At 48.3% G+C, this 25,678-nt stretch overlaps 1 protein-coding gene across 1 annotated transcript in view; it reads right to left on the bottom strand.

Annotated features, from left to right (window-relative positions):
* myt1lb (myelin transcription factor 1-like, b) overlaps positions 1-25,678 on the bottom strand; it is a gene marked incomplete at both ends in the record, with an annotated part of 77,364 nt that overhangs the window by 35,471 nt on the left and 16,215 nt on the right. The window contains 3 exons of the mRNA XM_083924723.1: positions 636-770; positions 6,027-7,193; positions 11,901-12,364. Of these exons, the coding sequence (XP_083780849.1) occupies positions 636-770; positions 6,027-7,193; positions 11,901-12,364 (1,766 nt within the window). The remainder of the gene's footprint in view (positions 1-635; positions 771-6,026; positions 7,194-11,900; positions 12,365-25,678) is intronic.

Below are 25,678 nucleotides of genomic sequence, written 5' to 3'. Positions count from 1 at the left end.
CACACCCTGTTACCTCATCTGTGCAGAGTCGTAGATCTGATTTACAAGTAGCTGCCATACTTTCAGTATTATCAGATGAGAATATCCGTCGTTTTAGAAACACATGGTATTGAAAGGTATTGCGGTATCTGTAGTTTTGACAACCTTAGCAAACTCAAAAAGCATGCGACCCGTGTATCAACCAACAACAGTGGATGGGATTATCACATGCTCTCAATCAGTGTCACTCACTCCAGTGGAGAAGGAAGTCTCATTCAGATGTACGTAAGTCACTGATTGACAGCTCTTGACCATCCCACCACCAATTGCTGCTTTGCCACTAGTTTGCGCATCCCCAAGGACTCGTTTCCTACCTCCGCACAGCACACTGGGCAGGCAGTCCGCAAGCAAAACCATCACCGCATGCAAACGGTCACAAGAGAACTACAGCTGTCCAACCCCTCACTGTACCCCCCCCTCCCCCCGAAATATCAAACAAAGTCCCATGACAGCAAGTACACAGCACACACAACGAGCCAGACACAGCATCGATCACGGGAAACATGCCAATTCCTGAACATCAAAGAACATGAAAGCCACAGGTTGGGTAAACAAGCCAAGCCGGTGTTCGGCAGGTGTGTGACTCAAGTGCTTACTTTCTGGTGGCACCCTGTCTTTGTGCGGACAGCCGGACAGGCTCCGATGGTGGGGGTACAGGCCCGTGACGTGACCCGTGCCGTCACAACCTGGTGTCGGACATCGACTCTCCTTCTTGTCAGCACGTGAAGCGTCTGTGAGCAGATAGTTGTATTGATACATATCACACATGATGAAATGCTAAAATGCTAATATGATGCTAGCATTGTGGCTGCCACATAAAGGGGTCATCCCTATGTTACCCCGGGTCCGATGTTCCCTGGTCGCGTACGTCTCTGCTGATTTAATTTAGCATGTTGTCAGGGCTGGAGGTCACGGTTAGGGTCTACACAGGCCTATTTGCGGTGAAATTCTGTGCTAATTTCGGAAAAGATAAAAGACCACAAGTCACATACAAAGCGGGGAACATAGGACCCGCGGGAAATAGGTACGCTCCCCCACATAACATCAGAACTTTAAGTTGCAGGCAGCAGCGCCGGTTTATGAATAATTAGGGGCGTGGCCTCTTGATAACAGCTAGCTGCTTGAGGTATACGTCACCCAGATGGACGTATGCCCCTCCCTACAGCGTCACATACATGCCCTTTTATGGTAAGAGGAAATGAGGCGGAGTCGAAGTCTGACAAGATGGCGACTTCCCTAAGCGAATACGATTGGATCAAGTTAAGAGAACAGACCCCGACGGGTATGCTACGTCCATTTTTTATACAGTCTACGGTGTCTGTATGTCCTGGATTTGCGTATTCCCCAATCACTTATCAAAATCGTATTTTTAACAGTGACTATAAGTTAAGGCAGTCCTCTTTTTAGTGATGATGCGTGATTACGTTTATGGTCTCTATCAATGAAAACTAAATGTGATTTTAAGTATATTATATAAAATATTATAGTACATTTACATAGCATTTATATTTATATTTAGCATTAAAGTAGAAAACAGGACATCGTGATGATGTGTTGTTTTCTAGTTTGTAAAATGCAGGAAATAGCGTTTCCAGTTGTTTGTCGTTGAAGGACCTCTGACTTCATGTCGCCCCCGAACCCCTGACACAGAATCCACACCCCTGACAGTTGCAGCCAAAAACATTAGAACTAAGTGGGTCTGATTTCTCCTTTATGGGCCGTTATTTATCGCCGTGCTTATTTGAAGTTATGGAGTGAAGACACAGATGCATTAATTGGCTCCCTGACAGATCTTTTGATGGTGAGGTTTGTTTACCGTAATGAAATCGTGAAGATTTTAATGAAATATTACAAATTTGTTGTCGGTGACCTTCAGCAAAAAGTGTACTTATCTTAATTAAAAGCACTTATGCCTTCACATGACAGTTTGTTGAGCCGAGTGTGACAATGTTGGCTGAAAACACACACACACACACTCACACAGACACACACACGGACAAGGCAGATAAGATTGTCTTTCCCTTCCCAAAACGTGGATCTCCTATTTCTTCTAAACCCAGTTCAGATATAGTTACCACCAAAGAGCAGCGATGCTAAGCTGTGCCAACTGGCATTGTTTCTACAAACATAGCTCTGCACCTTTAAAGCACTTTGACTCTCACACAAGGTCAGGGGTTCGACTTACAACGACTCTTAAAGGACGCAGTTTACACCAGTGACGTGCAGTCAGGGGAGGCAGGTGAGGATGTGCCTCCCCTGTCATCATGAGAGGAAAAAGTATTAATATTTATCCTCTGGACTATGATTTTGGTGTGGTTCTTAATGTGTTTTGACCGTTTTTACAGTAAAAATGGCAGAAAATTCTGTGTTTCCTGCTTAAATAAACGGAGTCTCTGCGGAGACGAGAGGTGAGGCACGGACAGACAAGAGGTGAGGCACGGACAAACCAGATGTGAGGCACGGACAGACCAGAGGTGAGGCACGGACAGACCAGAGGTGAGGCACGGACAGACCAGAGGTGAGGCACGGACAGACGAGAGGTGAGGCACGGACAGACCAGAGGTGAGGCACGGACAGACCAGAGGTGAGGCACGGACAGACCAGAGGTGAGGCACGGACAGACCAGAGGTGAGGCACGGACAGACCAGAGGTGAGGCACGGACAGACGAGAGGTGAGGCACGGACAGACGAGAGGTGAGGCACGGACAGACCAGAGGTGAGGGACGGACAGACGAGAGGTGAGGCACGGACAGACGAGAGGTGAGGCACGGACAGACCAGAGGTGAGGCACAGACAGACCAGAGGTGAGGCACGGACAGACGAGAGGTGAGGCACGGACAGACCAGAGGTGAGGGACGGACAGACGAGAGGTGAGGCACGGACAGACGAGAGGTGAGGCACGGACAGACGAGAGGTGAGGCACGGACAGACGAGAGGTGAGGCACGGACATACGAGATGTGAGGCACGGACAGACGAGAGGTGAGGCACGGACATACGAGATGTGAGGCACGGACAGACGAGAGGTGAGGCACGGACAGACGAGAGGTGAGGCACGGACAGACGAGAGGTGAGGCACGGACAGACGAGAGGTGAGGGACGGACAGACCAGAGGTGAGGCACGGACAGACGAGAGGTGAGGCACGGACAGACCAGAGGTGAGGCACGGACAGACCAGAGGTGAGGCACAGACAGACCAGAGGTGAGGCACGGACAGACGAGAGGTGAGGCACGGACAGACCAGAGGTGAGGGACGGACAGACGAGAGGTGAGGCACGGACAGACGAGAGGTGAGGCACGGACAGACGAGAGGTGAGGCACGGACAGATGAGAGGTGAGGCACGGACAGACGAGCCTCCCTCCAGATTGCGCAATCACTCACAAACTGGATTGAGCGCGTGCAAACGGCGCGTGCTTGTTCCCATTTCTGTTTATGTTTCCAATATGATGGTTGAGACACTTTTATGGAATAAAAGTATACATCTTCTTTCCCATGGTGGTCAGTAATGTATTTTACGCATGCATGTAATATTTACATCTTATTGATGTGACATAAATCCACAGGGAGGATGCTGCCCTGAGGCAGGCAGTACCTCTGCCTCAAGGCAGGGGGCATAGTGAGCAGCCTTATAGCTGCCACCAGCAGGTCACGGTGAACTCTGACCCCTGTGCAGAAAGTAAACACAAGAAGTGTGCTGTGTGACGCTGTAGAGCTTCAAAGCTGGACTTTCAGTCAAAGTAAGAAGTCATTTACAAGTAAAGGTGAGATATACTGCAACATACAGCGGCACTGGTGTTTGAAAATGGTTTCCAGCTTCCTGTTCGCTCCTGTTCTCTCATCCTATCCTATCGGCGTCCTACTGTATGTTTGTAAATCTGACTTGTGAGTCAGTGCCTCCCCAACCCCAACCCTCACTGCATGTCACTGGTTTACATTGACATTTTAGGGGAAAAATGTAAAAATGTAAGAAGCAACAATAGCCTTAAAAACCGTCTCACAGCTGGGTTACAGGCGTACAGCGCTGTATCAGATTGTATAATCAATTTGGAGCCATTTGAATGACAGAAACCATTATCTAGAGCAAGTACAGGCGGAGTGGACAGAGGAGCCGCTATTATCACATGCCACGGAAAGACAGACCGCTGATTAAAGTTTCACAGGCCTGTGTAACTAAGGGGCTCCACCTGAGGCCCTCACTGACACACCAAACAGACCAGAGGTTGTGGGATAAGAGCAAAGAGAGGAATAATCAAGCGAAGAGGGTAGGAGGATTGAGAAAGGACAACATTTGTAAGTGGCACGGAGCACACCTACTCATGCATTTACGAGTGAGTCACCAAATGAAATCCCACATCTCATTTATCAGAGAAAAACACCTCATTATCCTCCGCGGCTATCATCCATCCCTGCCACGTTAGGGGAATATGAGTTTGGCACAATATTGCTGTGTCATGTCTGGTTCTTCTGCGTGGCACCAGTTTAATAAATGTCATGTTGATAAAGAACCGGGTCCGCATGTAAAATGGGACTTTCTAATAATGGCTTCTTTTGGGGCAGATTATTACATCGACTGTTGGTGTTTGAACAGTATGTCGGAAATAATTCTCCATTTCCACGCGCACTCACGCGCGCGCACACGTACACATGCGTGATGCCCGTGTGTTCTGCCCGCCATGCAGGGAGTGGAAGCAGCCGAGTGGAAGGCACATTAGAAAGCAGGGGATATTGATTGTGGCTGGGGACGGTCTGCGCTTTGCATAGCAAATGGCCCCCATTACCATACCATCTCTGGATAATTAATGTGCAGTCAGTTGGCCTGCCGTTTGTTATCGGTCATTCTCGTGCTGCTCAATTTCCATCTCAGCCTCGTGCTTCTCTCAGGAAGCAGGGCTCTTCTCTAAAAACCCCCATTCCTGATCCCCCCCCTCCCTCTCCATGCTCTGTTTTATGAATCACACAGGAACCCTGGTCAACGAGTGTCTCCAACTGTCTCGCCCGAGGAAAGATGTTATCGTGATGCAACTGTCTTTTGCGTCCTCTCATTATTCCGACGTTAGCCAGACACAGGGGGCCGCGGAGGGCTTTCGAAATTACCATTTGTGTGGCATTTAAGACACAATATCCATGGTACCTGCTGTAAGTTGTTTGGCATTTAAGGTGTCGTGTAACCCTGCTGAGGTTAGCATGCTCTTATTTGTTGGTCTCATCTACGTGTTCTTATGAAGAAAGGTGATTTAACCCAAGTCTGAATAGTGTTGCAGTCAAGGATGATATGAGAGGAATCATTAGGAGTTAAATAAGAGAGCCTGAAATCAGACCACTGTAAATGTCACTGTTATGTCTGTGTGACTGCAACTCTACTGTATACAAGCAGACATCCAGCACGCTGATAACAATTGCTACTGATGCACGACTACAGTCTGCCACATTTGTCTGTCTTTGATATCAGTAAGTGTTATTCTGAACAGCAGGTCATAAGTGTCATGAACAAGTGTACAAACGTTCCTCGTTCCAGACAGAATGAACCTCTTCTTAAGGCAGAGGGCCTCTGTTTTGTAGCTTCCTCTCCCGAGTGCTTGCGCAGGTTTAAAAATAGGCAGCTTTACTCCGAGCTGCATCGCAGGGATGAGATTTGCGGTCCTAACAGGCCGTGCAGATTGCCATTACTTATGCCTGACAAGCCTACCCTCTGATGTTTCCATGCTGGCCTATTTTAACAACATAAGCTGCTGCTGCCGCTCCCGCTGCTGCCGAGATGCGAATTTCCAAATTGGCTGAAAAAAGCTTGTCCTGGGGTTATGGTGAGGTTCCCAGAATGCATGTGGGCTGTCTAGTCCCCAGTACAGGACAGATAAGATACAGTGGCGGACAAACATTTTACCTGAGCTTGTTAAATGAGGTGTGAATGTCTACGCTTGTGTACAGTAGATATGGTTTTCCATGCTCGGTCTGCATCTGAGTGTGTGTATATTTGAAAGAACCACTCACCTTTATGGAAGAAAGGCTTCTTCATGCCATCTGGAAGGCGGGCTTTACGCTCAACACCGTAACCGTGCCGCAGGCCATGGTCGTCATGGCTATACCTCACCCCATCTCTCCTGGCAGCCTCGGCCGCCATTTTATCCCGCATCGCCTTGGCGCGTTCCGACTCTAGTGCAATGGCCTTCTCCAGCAGGGAAAGATTACCCTTCGTCATGTCGAACACCTCTTCCGATCGGTCCGACGTCACAGACGCTGTGTCCTCATCGTAGTCCCGTAGGTTGGTGTGATATCGGTTTTCCTGCGCGCAACTGGAGAAGGCCTTGGAGCGCGGGCTCAGCTGCTCCTCTAGCTTCAGGAGATTGTCCATGTCGGAATAGTTCCTATCGAGTGTTCGCCTGTCATCTTGGCTGTGGTGGAAATCCCCATAGCTGTGATGGGGCTGTTGATTGGGATCCCCGCATGAAAAATGGTTCTGTTGGGATGGTCCGATTCGATCGGTGGGCTTTGTTTCGCTTAGTTTCCGAGCCAAGTCGAAGCATTGGTTCCGTAGGCACTCCAGACTGCTCAAACACACTTCCTCGTCGCTGTTTTCTATTTGTCCGTTACTGTTGATCTTAACCTGACCGTTGCCGCCATTGTGTGCATTTCCCCCATTACGAGTACAGTCATTCTCGGCCCTACCGTCCTCAAACTCCTGTCCATCTAAATTGTCGGACAACACTGCGCCGTGACCTTGTGCCAGAAGTTTGAGGGAGTCCACCGTCTCCCGGACCACATCGCTGTCAACGTCCAAACTCAGATCGCCCCTCTGCGTTTGATCGCCTACCCTCTCTTCTTCTTCCTCCTCTTCCTCGTCTTCCTCTTCTTCCTCCTCCTCTTCCTCTTCCTCCTCCTCCTCCTCGTCCTCCTCTTCCTCTTCGTCCTCCTCTTCCTCCTCCTCGGCGCTGTTAGAGGAGTTGCTGTTCATCTCAGATTCGGTCATGGCTCGGTTGGCGGCGTCTTCTGCGATCTTGCCCAGGTTGAGGAGGGACTTGGCAACGAGTTCATCGTAGTTTTCGTACTCGTCATTGTTGTTGTTGTCCTTCTCCGCAGTCGGGCCTGATTTGGCATTGCCGCCGCCGCCACCTCCGCCATCACCCTCGCCCCCCTCGCTGCTGCTCATCTGATCGTCCTCTGTTGGAAAGAAAGAGCAAACGTCTCATAATTGAATTTCCGTCATTCTATTTTACTGGTAAATCAGATTTCTGGGCTTGGTCCGTCTAAATTGGATAAGGAACTCTTTGCTTCCCCTAATAATTTACTTTGAGAGTCTTAACAGCAGCTTGTGTTCTGAATTGTGAATCAGCACAGGAAGTTAAATATAGTGGTTGGGGAAAGATCCAGAGAAAGATGCTCTGGTAGATGGACTACATCCAAGTCTTGCTTTTGCCCTTACTTCCTAGATATAGTCTTATGATTGATCACATTACTCAAGAGTTCAGAATAACATTTAAATCATTGCTCTGCAGTAATCAAAACACAGTGAGAAAATCCTTGAATTAGAGCGTTTTTCCTAAAACCTGAAAGATATACGTCGTTCCACCTGCGACGCCATGAGCCCCAGTCAGTAGCTATTTATCTTTCGCTGCTAAAGTTCTTCTTTTCATTCAATCATCAGTATCTTTGCAATTCCTTTCACTGCCTAATTGATTCTGACAGGCTGCAAAAGGTTACTGAACCTCTTCTGTCAGTAATTTCAAGCACTCACTCCTGGAGCACTTCCCATCTCTCTTTTCACATCTCCGCCCTGAAGCCGCTGAGAGCACGCTGCTCACATCGGCGACTTGTTTTTGCCGGTTACATTCCTGAACCCCCGAAAGCCCCCGACACGCAGACACGATAAACAAGAGTTTGACTTTTAGTGGTGAATAATGAGACAAAAATGAATGTTATTATTAGCACCAGGCTCAAAGACGTATCTGTGAACTTGACTGTATTCATCAGAAAAAACGACGCATACAAAAACAAATCAGATTATCATCCAGCTGCATGTACATGGACTTAACACACACACACACACGCACACACACACTCCAATCTAATGAGAGCAACACAATATTGGTGCTTGGGGGGTAAGGGCTTTGGAGCGGGAAGAGGGAACAGTCACGAATGACCAGACACATATTTTGACAGTAGAAGGCTTCTTACAGCACCCTTCTGCAACAGGGGGTTTAATTTTTGATGGTATGAAACACGGCCCAGGAAAGCAATTTGGAGAGCAATCAAGGTACACAAAAGAGATATGGAAGCGAAACAGATTAAGGAGCGAACAGAGAGACTGCCCTGCCCTGAATGGGCTTTGGATTAGCTACAGAGATGTGCATACCACTGTGAAACACAGAGAAGCTCCAGAATGTCTCCTCTTTTACATTTAGGGGATTGGGATCTGCCCATGGACCATGCAGCGCGTCGTCTTGGGGCGAATGGCGAACATGGTAATCATGCATATAGAAATATTTCTCAGGGAAAAGGCTGCAGATTAAAATGCTGCTGAATCCGTCTATTCAAATAAAGCAAACATAATTATTATAGAGCTCAATGATGAGAAGGGTTTGGAGGATTCATCAGAAAAGTGCTCAATGTGGTACGTCCCCCAAACAGTCGACCAAGCGTTGGTCGAGGAAAAAACATTAGCCGACCAAAATTTGGTCGCATGAAATTCGCCACAATTAAGTGAAAATCTATGTGACTGGCGGCTGGTCTAAAAAGCTGGGGGGCTTTTAATTTGAAGGGCCAGATACAGGAAGTCGTGACCCTCACTCACTGTCAGTGTTCGACATCGCGGTTACCAGTAAATAAATAATAGCCAATCATGTCGGGAAGGACGTCTAAAATATGGGATCACTTTGAAAAGAACAAGGATGACCCCAAGAAGGTCACATGACCAACCCCGTAAACATGTAAGTAACGTTAGACGAACATGACCTACCACCTTTAACATGTAAGTAACGTTAGCTGAACATGACCTACCACCTTAAACGTGTAAGTAACGTTAGAGGAACATGACCTACCACCTTAAACATGTAAGTAACGTTAGCCGAACATGACCTACCACCTTAAACGTGTAAGTAACATTAGCCGAACATGACCTACCACCTTAAAACATGTAAGTAACGTTAGCTGAACATGACCTACCACCTTAAAACATGTAAGTAACGTAATATAATAACATAATGGTTAATAATTACGTTGAATCATGTTATTCAGTTGCTTAGGCTATACTTGAGTGGGGGAGGGGTGGGGGGTGTAGTGCCGATTGCTCAGCTTCTACTAACTTCAATGGGGAAGCGTAGAGCGGGTTGTTCCACTGCAGCAAAACTAGACGCTCATTGGATAAATGCTGGGCTTTGTGCCGATCATCGTACGCTCAGCATCTCTGGGGGTCTATGGGGCATATATATATCTCCTTGGTCGGCGGCAGCCCTAGGTATGTCCATAGGTATGTCCCTAGGTATGTCCATAGGTATTTCCTTAGGTATGTCCCTAGTTATGTCCACAGTAGCTATCAAAAAAATGTGGTAATCCGCTCCTGCCCATGGAAAGAGTGGCTGTTGACAGGATGAAGAGACAGTGGCAACAGTCCACTGTCTCAGTGTTACGGGTGAGGCCCTGGCTAATGAACACCAGTCTGTAGAGATTCACACTCTGCAAGAAATAAGAGCATGGCTGCCACATCAACACTTTGGGTGGGTAGAGCTATGCACCAAACATGGTACACACATTTCTCTCTCAGAGCTTCACTCTTAATTGGACTTGAAGGCACTGTCAGGTCCAATCGTCATGCGGGGGTGCAAAGCAGAATCTGCTGGAGAGAAACCTGCCAAATCTGGTCTCGGGCACGTCGGGAGGGGCCCAAGACAAGATAGTCCCAAAACTAGATGGTATTTTTGCATCGTGTCTTCAGGAAGTAAGGCTTTGAATGTCAACATCTCTAATAGTCTTGAGATTTACCAAGGGACAGGCAACTGAAGAGTCCTTTGGTATTACAAATGACTAGTTTGATAGCAGTTGTTCTGATGTATACATTTAATAATCAAGGGGATTTCAGTGGGGAATTGTTGCAAAGCAGCGTCCTAGTGATTTTAGCCATCACTTTAGATCATTTCTCTGTAATTAAAGTAACAGCTGTCTTTAAAAAGAGATGGTGAACAAGTAGCACACCACCGCTCCAGCTCCAGGTTGGTTTAGACCACAGTATAGCAGTAGCCTGAGAAGGATAAACTAAATAAAGGCTTTGAAAATTGGTAAATATCCAAACAAAAAAAATGCAAATGAATGAATAAATGGATCAAACACTAACTGTACTAAATAAATAACCAAGCACTGTTGGAATAACACAGCTTCAGTCATGCTGGCTTCAGGTCTTTCATCTTATTCCAGTTCAAAACACAATCAGTGTTTGAACATCGTGTCCAACGGCCCCAGTCAGCCCATCGAACATGGAAATATAAACCACACACATGCAGCACATGGAAAACAGTGGTAACATTTTAGAGATAGAGAAATGTTGAGGAATTGTTCGACATTTGGGGAAATATGTTTATTCGTGTGCTGGTGGAGGTACAGGAGGGGAGGGATACTGCCCCCCCCCCCCGTGGTGGTTGCTCTCAGACTGCAAGGGAAGAGTGTTGAAATATGTTCTGCTGTGTACATTTCATTGACTTAATAAGAGCTAGAAAGCTTCATCTTTTGTTCATTCAGCTTCTACTGACTTCACGTGGGAAGCGTAGAGCGAGTTGTTCCACTGCAGCCAAACTAGACGCTCATTGGATAAATGCTGGGCTTTGTCCCGCCCATCGGACGCGCTAAGCGTCTCTGGGGGTCTATGGGACAGTGCGCTGGCCCGGACGCTCAGCTTATTCACAATGATTGGATGAGCTATCTGAGGCGGAATTATTTTTTGATTGACAGCTAAACGAGCGAATCAGCGATCTTGAAAAATAAACATCCATCGGAGCATTTTTCAAGTCTTTCATTCCATTGTTCTGAACTGATCCGGAGACTTTACCGATCCCCAGAGACTTTGTCTTTGTTAAAAACCACTAGCGGTGTGTTTGGCGACTCTGCTCTGTCACTCTGCGGTTTCTTTCCCCAACGACCAGCGGCAGCACTCACGCTCACAGGCGGTCATACTCCACAGTAGCCTGGCGCAGCAGCTCCAGCTTGGCCAAGGCCGTTTAAGCAGCCTAGCTCTGCTGAGCATTTAGAGGACACTGGTCAAGTCCCTGGAAAAGACGCCTAGTTGGTACGACATGGTCACAGATCATTTTCTCGAAAAGGAACGAAGGGTAGAATTTACATAGCCCTCCTTGAAAGACCAGCAGCCGCCACTGTGCACCACGTATAGGCCCCTCTGCAGTTTTTGAGTCAACCGGGGGTTTGGGAGCCCCTGTTGAGTACCTCCGCTGATGTGATCACATAATGTGACTGCATCATATGTATGCTTAGGATAGCTTCGTACTTTTGTCTGAAAAAGAGCAGTGTTTGAAGCGTCGCCACCTTGGTGCAATAAATAGATAGATAATTGGAGCCCTGCAGTGTGAGGGTTATTATTTCCTGTTGATTGATTTGCTCACCTTTGGCTCAGCACCTGCCCTATTTGGCTTGGATGTGCGTGTACATATGTACTTGAAGACTGATACTGCTCTCCTGTGTGTGTGATAAATATAAAGCTACAGCCAGTAGCCGGTTGGTTTTGAGCACTAGAAGACTGGGGACGGGTGGAAACAGCCCGGCACTAATTACCATGGTTACATCCTTATATCATCACTCTTGGTTAGGTTTAGTCAAAACTTCTTGGTTAGGTTTAATACACTAAACACTATAAGAAAGTGGTCTCACCTTGCCCTTGACTCTGCTCTCCTTCATCCTCTTCCTCTTCATAGTCCACCTCCTCTACTGCTTCCTCCTCTTCCTCCGCCTCCTCCACCCTCTCCTCATCACCTTCTTCCTCCTCCTCTTCTTGCTCCACCTCTACCTCCTCTTCTTCCTCCTCTTCCTCCTCCCCCTCTCCGTCCCCTCTGTCTACCTCCCCTTCTTCATGCTCCATTTGCTCTACGTTGTAGTCCATGTAGCCTTCCACCTCCTCTTCCTCCTCCTCCACTTCTCCCTCCTCCTCCTCCTCTACGGCTCCTTCCTCCTCCTCTTCCTCCCTGTCGTCCATCTCCTCTGTTCCGTCCGTTTCGTAGCACTCCTCCATGGTGGAGTTGTCCATGTCATCTAGGTAGGTGCTCCTCTTGGGCGACGGTTCCAGCGTTTGTCTGTCTAGGCTCTTTCTCTTCTTGGCCAGGGGGCAGCCGTACACACTGCAGAGGAGAGATAAGAGGGCAGCCATTAGCTGTTTGCCTCACCTGGCCATAAATGCTAATGCTCATGTACAATCAGGCCTCTGTGTTATGGTGCCGCGGTTTACAAACTAGCAAACAATGCACAGAGCGGCAATGGGAGAAAAGGGTTCTTCTGCTGGGGATAATATTAAACTTTGCTTAACCAACCTTAATTAGACATGTGCTCATTAACTATTGGGCAATTATAGTAAAATGCTCCATTTCTTCCAGAAAACAGTTACAAAGGGATGAAATCTCCATCTTTGAAGCAAACAAAGCACAAGATGCAGTTTATTTTCACATTCACTGATATTCATTTAACACCAATTTGTTCTTCAGGCAGAAGAAAATCCCCGTGCATGTTCCACGGACACCGATACGCTCATGTTCAGACATGAAGCGAGCGCGGCGAAAACACAACGGCTCGTCTGGAATCGACTGTAAAGGACAACCTGTAGCCTGGTTAATTGAATCTTGCCAAGGCACCTCAGGTTTTAATGTATTCTCTGGATAATGTACCCCCCCCTCTCGGCAGCAGGGGGACAGATCCTAATCTGATAATCTGATAATCTGTGTATTTGCTCAGGCTATTGATCACGGGGGCTTAATCCATTTCACTCATCAAACCTTGTGAGAACCCCGAGCGGCTACCTGGCCCTCAATGTAAGCTGCATGCGCGTGTTTAGAAAGTGCGCTGCCGTTTGTACATTTATGTATGAGTGTACGGCTGTGCGCGCACATTTTTGGCACGTCGGTGCAAAAGCACCCACACGGTCAGAATCCTGATGAGTTCTGCTGAGTGTTTTGGCCATCATATAAACCCCCTTGTCCAGGCTGGAGTGTAAAAGAGCTAAACACGCTTTGGGCATGTTCACTCAGCTGTGAAATATCCCCGGCTCCTATTTTTACAACCTCTGGGTGTTTCCCCGGCTCTGCGTTACTTAGAGTAAGACCTGGTGTGAGCGAACGGGACAAAAGATGTGTGTGAGACTAAGAAAATGGAAGTCAACGTGTGTGTGCTGCCTTTGTGGCTACGGAAAAAGGCCCTTCACAGTGGCGAGGTGGTGTTGTAGCACGCTGGATCTTAGAAACCCATTTCTGTTCCCCTCTCTCTCTCTGTTTTTCATGTCAGTGCGTCCCACGGACCAATATCCCATCCATCCTTCTCTGCCTCTCTCTCCCCTTCACTTCACAGTCCCGTACGTCCATCAGTCAGTCAGGGTACAGTCAGCTGGCAGGCTCAATCTCACCCAGCCCAGAGATTCCTTAATGGTCTGACCCCCTGCACCCCCCGCAACCAGGGGCCTCATTTCATTAATCTAAGCCCACATGGAAACTCATTCCCTGCCTGACAGCCAGACCTCTCCCCCAGGGCAGCGTGTGGGACTGCGGGACGGTGAGGGAGGGGGGGTGCGTGCGCTGCGGCACTGTGATCAATAGTGCTTGTGACCAAACATCTCAAAAGCACATTAAAATGCCACTCATCCTGGCCCCTCCGTTCCAGGGCCCTCTCCAAATAAATCAAGAGCTGGTCCCAGCAGGTTAGCGGCTGCCAAGGCAGGCCGGCTGGCAGGAGAGGAGGATAGGTGAGTGGGAGGAAGGAGGAGGGGGAGCAGGGGTAGGGAGAGGGAGGTGGTGCAGGCTAGACACAGCATAAGGTCTGTTTTCACCTGGTTTTAACTTGGTACCGAGTCACCCGATCACAAGTGGACAGCTCTCAGTCAGTCTGTTCCCACCTGGCAGCAGCCCGCGTCTCCACATGCGTCTTCAGTGTCCACCTGTGATTGGATATCACATACCTGCTCTTTATGGATCTTTTTGGTTTACATATAGAAGCTGTTTCCATTTATTATTTATAGAGTCCAGGTTCCATTCATTCACACAGACACACATGGTGGTGGTAAACTACGTGGTCGTCACAGCTGCCCTGGGGTTCGACTGACGGGAGCGTGACAGCTAATCAGCGCCTACGGCCCCTCCGACCACCTCCTCAAACACACGGCAGTCAGACACATTCAAACGAGGCAAGGTGGGTGAAGTGTCTCGCCCAAGGACACAACGACCATGACACAAGTAGGGGAGGGCGGGGACCGAACCGCGGCCGACTCGCTCTACCAACTGAGCCACTGTTGGTAAAAACATCCGATCTGAGTGATCCGATCACAAGTGGACGGCTCTCAGTCCGTCTGTTCGCACCTGGCAGCAGCCCGCGTCTCCACATGCGTCTTCAGTGTCCATCTGATTCAACTTCCCCCCTCTGTATGTAAAACAACATGTTCATAATTTCTGTTTAACTTAGTAATATATGACGTATTTGTGAATTTGGGCATATTTAATGAACCTAAATATAATGTTATTACCAAAATGACCAAGTAACCATGAGTTATTTATAGCTCAAATGTGACCACATGGGGCCTGGACCACCTCCAAATGTGGTCTATCCGATCTCAATGCGTCCCCGATGAGTCCTGGGTGCATTTATACCTGTACTAAGGGCACGTCCACACCATCGAAAACGACTGTTCTGAAAACGTTTCCGTCCACGAAATCTCTGCGTCCACACAGGGGACGAGTGAAACAGACTCCAAATGCTGTACTACCCATGCCAGGCCTGGAGGTGGCGCTGTAACTGCCATAGAAATACACCAACAACGGAGAAGAAGAGACGGGAGAGTTTCTCTCCAAATCCTCCTCCATCCTAGAGACAAACGTGTCCCTGGTTCTGGTCTTAGTGGAGACTTTGGTGCTGTTCTGGACTCTGATGCACCCATCACTCTGCAGTTAGTGTCCTCACTGAGCAGAGGGGGCTGCTGGGAGCCCCTTCACTCTGCAGTTAGTGTCCTCACTGAGCAGAGGGGGCTGCTGGGAGCCCCTTCCCTCTGCAGTTAGTGTCCTCACTGAGCAGAGGGGGCTGCTGGGAGCCCCTTCACTCTGCAGCTAGTGTCCTCACTGAGCAGAGGGGGCTGCTGGGAGCCCCTTCACTCTGCAGTTAGTGTCCTCACTGAGCAGAGGGGGCTGCTGGGAGCCCCTTCACCCTGCAGTTAGTGTCCTCACTGAGCAGAGGGGGCTGCTGGGAGCCCCTTCACTCTGCAGTTAGTGTCCTCACTGAGCAGAGGGGGCTGCTGGGAGCCCCTTCACTCTGCAGTTAGTGTTCTCACTGAGCAGAGGGGGCTGCTGGGAGCCCCTTCACTCTGCAGTTAGTGTCCTCACTGAGCAGAGGGGGCTGCTGGGAGCCCCTTCCCCGTCCCAAAGCACTCCCAGGCGCCACTTTCTCACTACATTAAGAGACTTTTCACAGCTTCTTAGAACTGGATTTAGAAACAGAGCCTAGAGCAGTTTAGCTCCTTATTCAGAGCATCAGGGAAAAGGGAGGAATCTGTGCTGGGCCTCATTCAGTCCCATGCATGTGGCTCAGAGTCCAGTTCACTAAACAGTCTCTGGGTCCGTCTCTGTCCTCTCACGCAGCAGCACTGTTGTTAAGCGTGTTGTGGGAATTTTGGATATTTGTAATTCATAATCATAGTTTTGTCAGGTCAGACACAGTTCAGTGTCTCCTCTGTCTCACCTTCTTAATGGATAATGCAAATAACTAATTCATGATGGTACAACGGCACATTTTTTGCATGTGGACCCTGTGTTAGAGACCTTGTGATGAGAGAAGTTCAGAATGTTAGGAATTGTAATGTCTGAGGCATGTTTGGTTTTTCGTTTGGTCTAAAGACGTCACCCAACCAAGGCTACTGGCGTCCTGTCCCTTCCCCAAAAAGACTGTGCGAGATTTGGCTCGTTGTCATTCCTGCTAGACTCTGACTTTGTAAGGATGCAGGGGTGAACGTGTTTTTGTCCGCAGAGGAAAATGTTTTGGCAAAATATACCACAGAGAAAAAGCTGATCCTGTTTGTTGATCTTTATTGAAGAATGCTAAAGTTGTGCGGTCACAGGAAAGCGCGTGTCCCTGCGGACCGGCCCTAAGAGCCGTCCACTTGTGATCCGATCACTCAGGATCACAGAAACAGGTCTGAACTGGGGTATTAGACACATGCCCTCGCCCCCTCGCCCTTTCAGCCGTTATCTTTCCAGTCTTAAAGCAGCATTACTGCAGCTGGATCACTCTCAATCCAAGTTGTTGAATTGCTATAATTACTCTGCAACATCAGCTAATGGATATCACATAGTAAATCCTGGGTTGTGTATTTCTTCATTGTATCTTTAAAAGGAGTCAAGTGCACTTCATTATTTTACGGTCAGGCTTGTTCAAACACAGAGGCCTTTTTAAAACAGAGAGACAAGAGGACGTCAAAAGTAGCAGATATTCGACTCGTGTTTTAAAAGCTCCTGCTCTTTGAAAGCAACGGCGGACTATCTTATGCAAACGGATCACAGGAGAGACGTTGTCAGGTTGTTGTGACACTGTGAGAGGCTGCGTTTGCCCCGACGCTCCTCAGCCCTGTGATGACTAAGCCGCGGGAAGCCTCCGCAGCTCCGCCGTCCTACATTCCCCGGCTCTGTCGCCGTGTGACCTTGGCTACACCGTCACAGGCAGTGCATCCCACTCACTGGGCTCGGCGATTAGAGAAGAGAGAAGGGAAGGGGATGAGAAAATACTGTGCCATTCTACGTTTCCCTTTGCTTTGTCTCCTGGTAAAATCACAAAATCCTCCGTACGAGAGGTAGCGATCAGAGAGTAGAAGAGCTTCAGATCACAGAAAAGACCACTTCATATTTTACGGAGTGGGCCTTTAATGCAGGAAAAGAAAACGTTACAGAGAGGGCCCTGTTTCCCGAGGCAGGGGAGCAGAACAGCGGGAGAAGGAGAAGGAGAAGGAGAGCTCCCGTTTGGCTAATTTCGGGCGACAGTTGAGCGACTGCTGGAGTGCGACAGCGTTCCGCGGCGCCGTTATTAGCAGTCATATTAGCGGCTGTTCTCAGCGGGGGCAAAAGCTTTAGCCGGTCATTAGCATCACGCGCTATTTGTCTCCCTGACACTGGGACGAGGCGGCTGTTGCCTCTTTCCTCTGCTTCCTCTCCCTCTCTCTCTCTCTTCATCTCCTCCTGTCACCCTCGATCTCATATTCCTCCCTCTCTGTTCTCACCCATCATAACCTCACCTGCTCTCTCTCCTATCATGCATCTCCGCCCCCTCCATATGCTATCTAGAGTATGTATTAACTCAATCCTTCCTCTCACACCGGGCTCCCTCCACCACTTGCTTTTTCCATCCCCCTTTTCCCCATCTCCTCCTATCTCTCCCTCCACCTCGGCCCCTTCACTCTCCGCAGAGCAGACTGGAGGTGGTAGGAATGCACCACCTCCGGTTGTGCTTGTGCCCCCCTATCCAGCAGGAGGATCTATAGACACGTGTGGCAGAGCCCCGTCTCCATGGTGATACCCTCCAGAAATCCATGAGGGATTCGCCATCCTCACCGCACAACAGCGAGAAAGAAAGACGGAGGGAGAGAACGAGAGGCTGGGGGAAATAGAGGCTATAGGAGCGAGAGAGACAGGAGAACGTATGTTTTTGGGGTTGTTTCGTTTGTGCACGTGCGCGCGCAAAATTGGGAGGTATATAGTAGAGCGGTTGAAAGGAAGGGAGAGATGTGTGTGTGTGTGTGTGTGTGTGTGTGTGTGTGTGTGTGTGTGTGTGTGTGTGTGTGTGTGCATGAGAGAGGAGAGAGGATCATTTCAGAGCTGTCAGGCTTCCTCCCGCTAGCAGGGGAGAACAAAAGACAGTGTCTTGGTGCAGGAGGCTCGGCGCATGGCAGACGCCGCAATTTGGGGCGTTTTCTGTCGTCTCAGGCTCTCGCTCCCATATCAGCTGCTATGGTGCACACACACACACACACACACGCATGCACACGCACACATGCACAGACAGACAGATGCACAGACACACACACACACACATGCACACGCACATGCATGCACAAACACACGCACACACATGCATGCACACACGCAAAGACAGACAGACAGACAGACACACACGCACACACACATGCACGCACACATACACACATGCACACACACACACATGCAAAGACAGACAGACAGACACACACAGATAGACAGACACACGCACACACATGCACACACATACACACACACAAAGACAGACAGACAGACACACACGCACACGCACACACACATATGCACAGACAGACGGACAGACACACACACACACACGCACGCACACACAAACACACACATATGCAAAGACACACACACACACACACATGCACACACACATGCACACACACACACACATTTTGGGGTGTGTGTGTGTGTCTGGCACTGTTGGCCCTACAGTAGCTGACCTTCCTCAGCAGCTTTTCGATCAATTCCACATGTCGAATTGTTTGTCGGAGCCTGACGGTGAGAGACATCAGTTTGATTGTTGGTTCCGTGCACAAGAGGATAAACGGAAGTGAGTAAAGTACACAAACGGTCAAAGTCAAGAGGCTGTGAGGTAAAAAACAAACAGTGTTATTTCAGGTAAGATATTTTTTAGCCATCGAGCTCTTTAACAGTTATGCTTCTTAGTTGTTTGTGTTATTGTTCTCTTGCACACGGTAAACATCCTTTGTTTGTTCAACACTGGGTTGTGTCGCTAACGTGCTAACTGGCTAACTAGCACGTTGAGAGCAGTCCTTACGGTTTCGGGGTGGCGCAGAACATACGTGCTAGTTAGCCAACAGCTGTAGTCTTTGTGGTGAGATCAAGAGCAAGACACAGAGGTGACGCAACAGTCGTGTCAAGACTCGTTCTGTCAGTCGCCTCCTCTCTTCCTTTTGTGTGAGTTTGTCTCCCTCTGTCTGTGTTTCCATGCATGTGTGTGTCCCTTTTGTTTCCTGTCGTCTAGGTCCGGTAGGCGTTCCCTCCAAGCTGCAGCCTGTTACGCTGATCACCTGGATCTCTACTTATACCCTGAGCTTACAGGCACGCAGCGCCGGACCGTTGTAGATCCTTCACTGGTAAAACTATTCCCCCCGGATTGGCGTTCCTTTTCTCGTTGTGGTTTCACGCTCCCCGTCGTTTAGTTTATTTAATCGTGTTTGTTTCTCTTTCTCCGTAGTTTCCCGTGTTCCTGTTTCCTCGTCCGTCTCCCTGTTCATCCGTCGTCTCCTCGTTCCTGTTTTTCCCTCGACCGTCTCGTTGTTTGTATTTCCTGTTTACCCTGTGGTGTTTTGCGTCTGTTAGTATTATTAAACGTTTGGTTAGCACTGTCGCCTCACAGCGAGAGGGTTCCTGGTTTGAATCCCGGCTGGGGCCCTTCTGTGTGGAGTTTGCATGTTCTCCCCGTGTCTGCGTGGGTTTTCTCCGGGTTCTCCGGTTTCCTCCCACAGTCCAAAGACGTGCAGGTGTTCGGTTCATTGATGACTCTAAATCACCCGTAGGTGTGAATGGTTGTCTGTCTCTGTTCGTCTCTATGTGTCCTGTGATAGACTGGCGTCCTGTCCAGGGTGGACCCCGCCTCATGCCCGATGTCAGCTGGGATCGGCTCCAGCTCCCCCGCGACCCCGACAGGGACAAGAGGTTGAAGATGAATGAATATGAATGTTTGTACTTTTACTTCCTGTCTGTGTCTGCATTGGGTCCACCATTTTTGTTTGTTATCTCTGTAGCGTTCACGACAAGTCGGCCTTTGTAGCCAAAGCCCGATGTAACGTCGTCCTCCGTGTCTTAAACTCCATCAACGAGCCACGCTGTTGCTCTGGGTGACATGTATGACTTGTAGTTACTTGCATTTTTGTCTTTTCATGGGATCAACTTTATCATTCCCTGTAATCCTGGCTGACTACAGCGTGTGTCCTTCCTGTGTTACAATGTGATTCTCACTCCGCGTCATGTTCACCAGGCTCCGTCTCCCCAGCAGAGGAGGGGGGCTTTTTTTGACACTGATGTAATTTAGTTGGCAGCAGCTCTGAGGGGAGGGCTGGCCCGGGGTGGGAGGGGGTGAGGTCGGGGCTGCGGAGAGCTCGTGGGGATTCAGGGGTTAGAGGTCACGCTGTGCCTCGCCCGGAGCTGGCCCTAAGCAGCTGCCTGCCCTCTCGCCCAACCCCACCTCCCCACAATCATACCCGCGTCCCCCTGGCACACTCCGCACTCACCGCACATGATCTGTTATTCCCTTTGATGTCGTTCCTCGGGGAGGTGGTTATAAAAAACAGGAGGATGGGAAAAAAAGAGCGTAAACACCACCTGTTTATCTGACGCCTGCTATAATGTCAGAAAGGTAGTCTGTGGGCTGTCACGATGTGCACAGGAGGCGAACGCGGGAGAGAAATTACAAAGAGAAAGAATAAACAAATGGCATCAGAGAAGAAGGCGCGATGGGGGGAGTCGCGTGTGCGTGCCACTGTATATTTGACGGCCCTGGTTTTGAAATGCTTTCAAAGTGCGTTTTTAATTTGCACTGCAGGTTTACGCGAGGACAGAATACGGGACTGTTACTCTTTAACCCTCCTGTTGCCCTCAAATTTGACTAACACGTTTATTCTCGGGGTCAATTTGACCGTTAAACATCTGGAAAATGATCCTAATCAATGTGTGACTGAAGTGAAGTCGGGTACTTTATGTTTTTATTTAACAGAATGAAAAATATCACTGATGTTAAACTGCATGGAGGGATTTCTGTGTGTGTGTGTTTTAAAGTAAGTCTGTTATTTTAAGTGCTATTTTGTGTTATTTGTAACATCTGGAATGAAAGTAACGTCCGTTATCAAGGACAGCAGCGTGAATTTGACCTCATATAATATTTGAATTGTAAAATAAACAATAATAATAATGATTAAATCATCCAGATGATCAAACTGACCCAAAGGAACACCGATGCCACAAGTACATGTACGATAAGAACAATAAAAAAATATATATAATCATGATAATTTTAGGTTTTTTATGAGTTTTCTCCATAAAATGAGGAAAAGTCATAAATATAAAGCAAAAAAACACCAAAAAACGTCGTTATTTAGAGATTTTAAACATTAAATGGGGTCAAATTGACCCTTAGGAGAACAGGAGGGTGATGAGAAAGAGACTGCGGTGAAGTACAGACGGTGTGCTATCATCACACGAGCGGTCGTAGTTGTGACAAGACGGGGACCAATCTGGGTCCGGCTTCATCGCGCTGTTGAAATGATAACAATGGCGCCGGAGCCAAGCTGAAATGAACCCTCGAGGCTCCACGCGCCGTCTAAAGTGTATAAGCTAATGACGGCGCCGACAGATCCAACCGACTCGGCTCTCTCCACCCTGCGCCCACACTGGCTCTTTGGTGATATAAAGCTTCCCCATTAAATATGGAAATTTCCGTTTCAGTGACAGATACTTCGCAGAGGGGGGTTGATGGCGTAGACTGTGTTTTTTTGGAAGGGGAAGTGGCAGATTTTGATTAATGCGACCTTATCTGGTTCTGCACATGGAGGCAGAGGGGTTGCTGAGCTTGGCGGGGGTGGATGGCTGCCTGTTCTCCTCTTCTTCCTCTTCTTTTTCTTTTTCCAGGCCTCTTTTTGAAATGGTTTCACTCGCTCGCTCCTCGTTCCTGCCCTCTCTCCGGCTTCACCCTATTGTGGTTGGTGCGCTCGCCCCGCTATCTCTGTTATAATGTAAGCTCTGCTTCGACGTCTTGTACTTCTTTAACTTCCCATGGCCTCTCTGATAATTCTGTCTGATTTCCTTCTTCGCCCTCTGTCTCCTCTTCACCTCCTCGCTCTCTTCATGTCTATATCCCTTCTCCTCTTCCTATCCCACTGAGACGTTTCCCCTGCTTCTGTTAAAGCTGCTCATCTCCCCGCTGCTCCGTTCTACCTTCAATTCCTTGTATTTCACTCCCGTCCCCCTATCCTCCTCTCCTCCTGCCAGGCAGGGAGAGAGCGGTGCAGCGGTGCCGCTCCTCCGTCGCTCCATCACCACCTGGCCCACTTCCAATGCTTTTAGTGAGAGCTATCTGTCAAGCTATGAATAATACAGGCCCAAGGCTGGCGTTAGCTTGCTAGCTAGCTATGTGGAATCCAAATGAGGTCTACAGCAGGAAGAGAGCACTTGACTTTTAGCTCGCTACCACGCTCTCCCTACCAAGACAGGCAATTACTCAGCCCACAGCCCCAGCTGCAGCCGTGGCAATCATAAACGCAACCCCTCACATCCCTGTCTGCACGCGCACACACACACACAGACACACACACACGCGCAGACACACACTGCATGCATGTATAAGCAGACAAGCATTGCAGAGTCTCCCGATTCAAATAACACCAAAATTTGTCTCTGCAGAGATGCAACAACTTTCTTACCGTACGTGACAGAAAATCCATAATGCGTAGTAATAAATAAGAACCTCAAAGTAAGTTCGACAGCGATTTCATGGAGGGTGGCGACGAAATCGGGGCACTGACAGTAGGTGAAACACTCAGGTGCGTCTATAAGATATACCGCCTCGCTAAGCAAACAACATTATGCAAAGGAGAAGGATTGTTGTTCGTGTTTTTAAGGAGGAAACTAAAATGTAAAACAGAAATGGCACTAAAAGAGCTCTTTATGTCATTCCTGTAGTCTGCGTTGAAGACACCGCTGAGCCACAAAGATCTATTAATCAACAGCAGGAGTTACTTCATCATCTCTTATCTGTTGATTAGCGGGAGACACGTCGTCCACCTTTATCGCACTTGTTCCACAGTTATGGCAGCAGGCTGAGAGGGCTATCACATGTATCAGGCGTGTGACACATGTATGGTCACGTAATTAGTTTTGCGCCCAGGCATCCTTAGGTGACAGTGTTAACTCATCCATCATTGCCTCTAATCATTTGCTGGTGGAGTGTGGGATGTAATTACGGAGTGCTAGGCAACGACAGGCTTCACAGGTAAAAATAGTCATGCGGGATTGCGAGACTTCTGCATGTGTTTGGCATGTGGGTTGTGTGCGCAAGGTGTGTGTGTGCATGTGGGTGGTTGGAGGTGTGTGTGGCTGTGAGTGTGTGTGTGTGTACACGTGCCTGCGTGTATTGTGGTAATGAGATCTAGTTAGTGATGCTCCAGAGTGTCTTATTAACAAATAATAACAGCACTCCTTTGTTTTTTACCTCTCCTCCCATCTATTATTCACACCTCACAGATTTACTCATGATTCATTTATAGGAGCATCTTGTGCAACCTAGAAACTAAATGTCACCCCAAACATCACTGTCGGATGCTGCTGTGTGTGTGTGTGTGAGCATGTACTGTATGTAATGTTTGTGTGTGTGAATTGTGTCTTTGCATGTGTATTTCATTGTTCAATGGAAGTAAGTGTAGAGGCGTTTTAAAGCGGCGTTTACATGCAGTTAAAAAAACACGATTATATCCGGGTTAAGGGCGTACTCAGGTTTCTTGAACACCATGTTAACAAGGTACCCCGGGTTAAATCGGAGTTCTCAAACCCCGGTTAACAGACTTAGAGAACTCCTTCAGTACCTGATTATTCATGCATGTAAACAGCCTTCCCGGATTACTGTCGGTTTTCTCGTCTGCGCATGCTCCCCACTCCATTGCAGTGGCTTTCCACTTGGAAATTGTCAAGATCTGGTTCTGTCAGTACCCTCCTCTCCTTCGTTTTGTGTGAGTTTGTCTCCCTCTGTCTGCGTTTCCCTGCATGTGCTTCCCCCTGTCTGTCTGTAGGTCCGGTAGGCGTTCCCCAAAGCTGCAGCCTCTTAGCTAATTACACCACCACCTTAAATACCTGAAGCTGACAGGCATGCAGCGCCGGACCGTCGTCGACCCTATCTAGGTAAAACTATTCCCCCCCGGACTGGCGTCCCCTTTCTCGTAGTGGTTTTCAAGCTCCCTGTAGTAAGTTTACTAATCGTGTTTGTGTTCTGTTTTTACTCCGTAGTTTCCCGTTTCCCGTCGTCTCCCCGTTCCTGTATTCCCGTGTTCGTTTAGTTAGTCTTGGGTTTGTATATCTGTAGTGTTTTTGCGTTTGTCCATTTGTAATATTAAACGTTTATTTTGTAACTTTATTTTTGTCTGTGTCTGCATCAGGTCCACCTTCCTGTTATACCTGAACCGTTCATGACAGAAATAGAATAATCGAGGAAGCAACAGCGCCGAAAATAACGTGAAAAAGATAACAACAATAGAAAGGACTTCGCCACAGCAACATCACTACCAAGAAGACCAGTTTCTGTCCTGATTCTGTCCAAATGTCGGCCAATCCCCCCCCGGGTGTGATTTTGTCAAAAGCAAACCAGAAAAAAAGCCGGCTGTATGTTGGAAGAGCTCCACCCACTGTAACGGGAGTCGACTTACTCCGTCATTTTAGCATTCAACGCCCGCTCATGTACACGTGGGGAACTTCAGTAATCAGATCATTCCTTTAAGACCATTTTCAGGTTACTGAGTGAGCACCCACAAGGAAATGCACCTCTTTACGGAAGGATAGAAACGCCACCGCGGAGATGGAAGACCCACTTTGATTCAGACGATGCAGCCTATGCTAGCTATTTAGCAAAATAGCATTACTGAAATTCACAATGTGTTCATTCATTCATCTTCAACCTCTTGTCCCTGTCGGGGTCGCGGGGACCTGGAGCCGATCCTAGCTGACATCGGGCGTGAGGCGGGGTCCACCCTGGACAGGACGCCAGTCTATCACAGGACACATAGAGACGAACAGAGACAGACAACCATTCACACCTACGGGTGATTTAGAGTCATCAATGAACCGAACACCTGCACGTCTTTGGACTGTGGGAGGAAACCGGAGAACCCGGAGAAAACCCACGCAGACACGGGGACAACATGCAAACTCCACACAGAAGGGACACGAACACACGAACCTGGAACCAGGAACCTACTCGCTGTGAGGCGACAGTGCTAACCACTATACCACCGTGTCGCCATTCACAATGTGTTAAACTTTTTAAATAAATAATTGATTTGGATAAAATAGCAGTTAGCATAAAATGCTATAGGATGTGTGTGAAGTCTGCTGCAAAAGTGACAATTTGTTCAACGCGATCTACGCAAATTCTGCACAGGGAAATACAACCACCCAAAAACTAAAGAGCACTTTCACAAACACATAGGTATAAATGGACTTTTGGTATACTCTCATTCGTAGGCTACACAGAGCTGTGTGAAGACGTGGCGTAAGATAAACTGATTAAACACAGTAATTCACAGCGTCAATCCAACGCCACCGTAGCAAGATTGTACAAAAAATGGGCCTCCTGCACAATACCTCCATCAGTAAACGCACACAAAAGGACAAATGATAGAGTGCAGATGAGTTGGATCTCGCCTGATCAGTAACGAG

Source organism: Echiichthys vipera, assembly GCF_963691815.1.
Source record: "Echiichthys vipera genome assembly, chromosome: 12".
NCBI lineage: Eukaryota > Metazoa > Chordata > Actinopteri > Perciformes > Trachinidae > Echiichthys > Echiichthys vipera.
The sequence above is the reverse complement of the archived record's forward strand: the minus strand, read 5'-3'. Positions and strand labels throughout refer to the sequence as shown.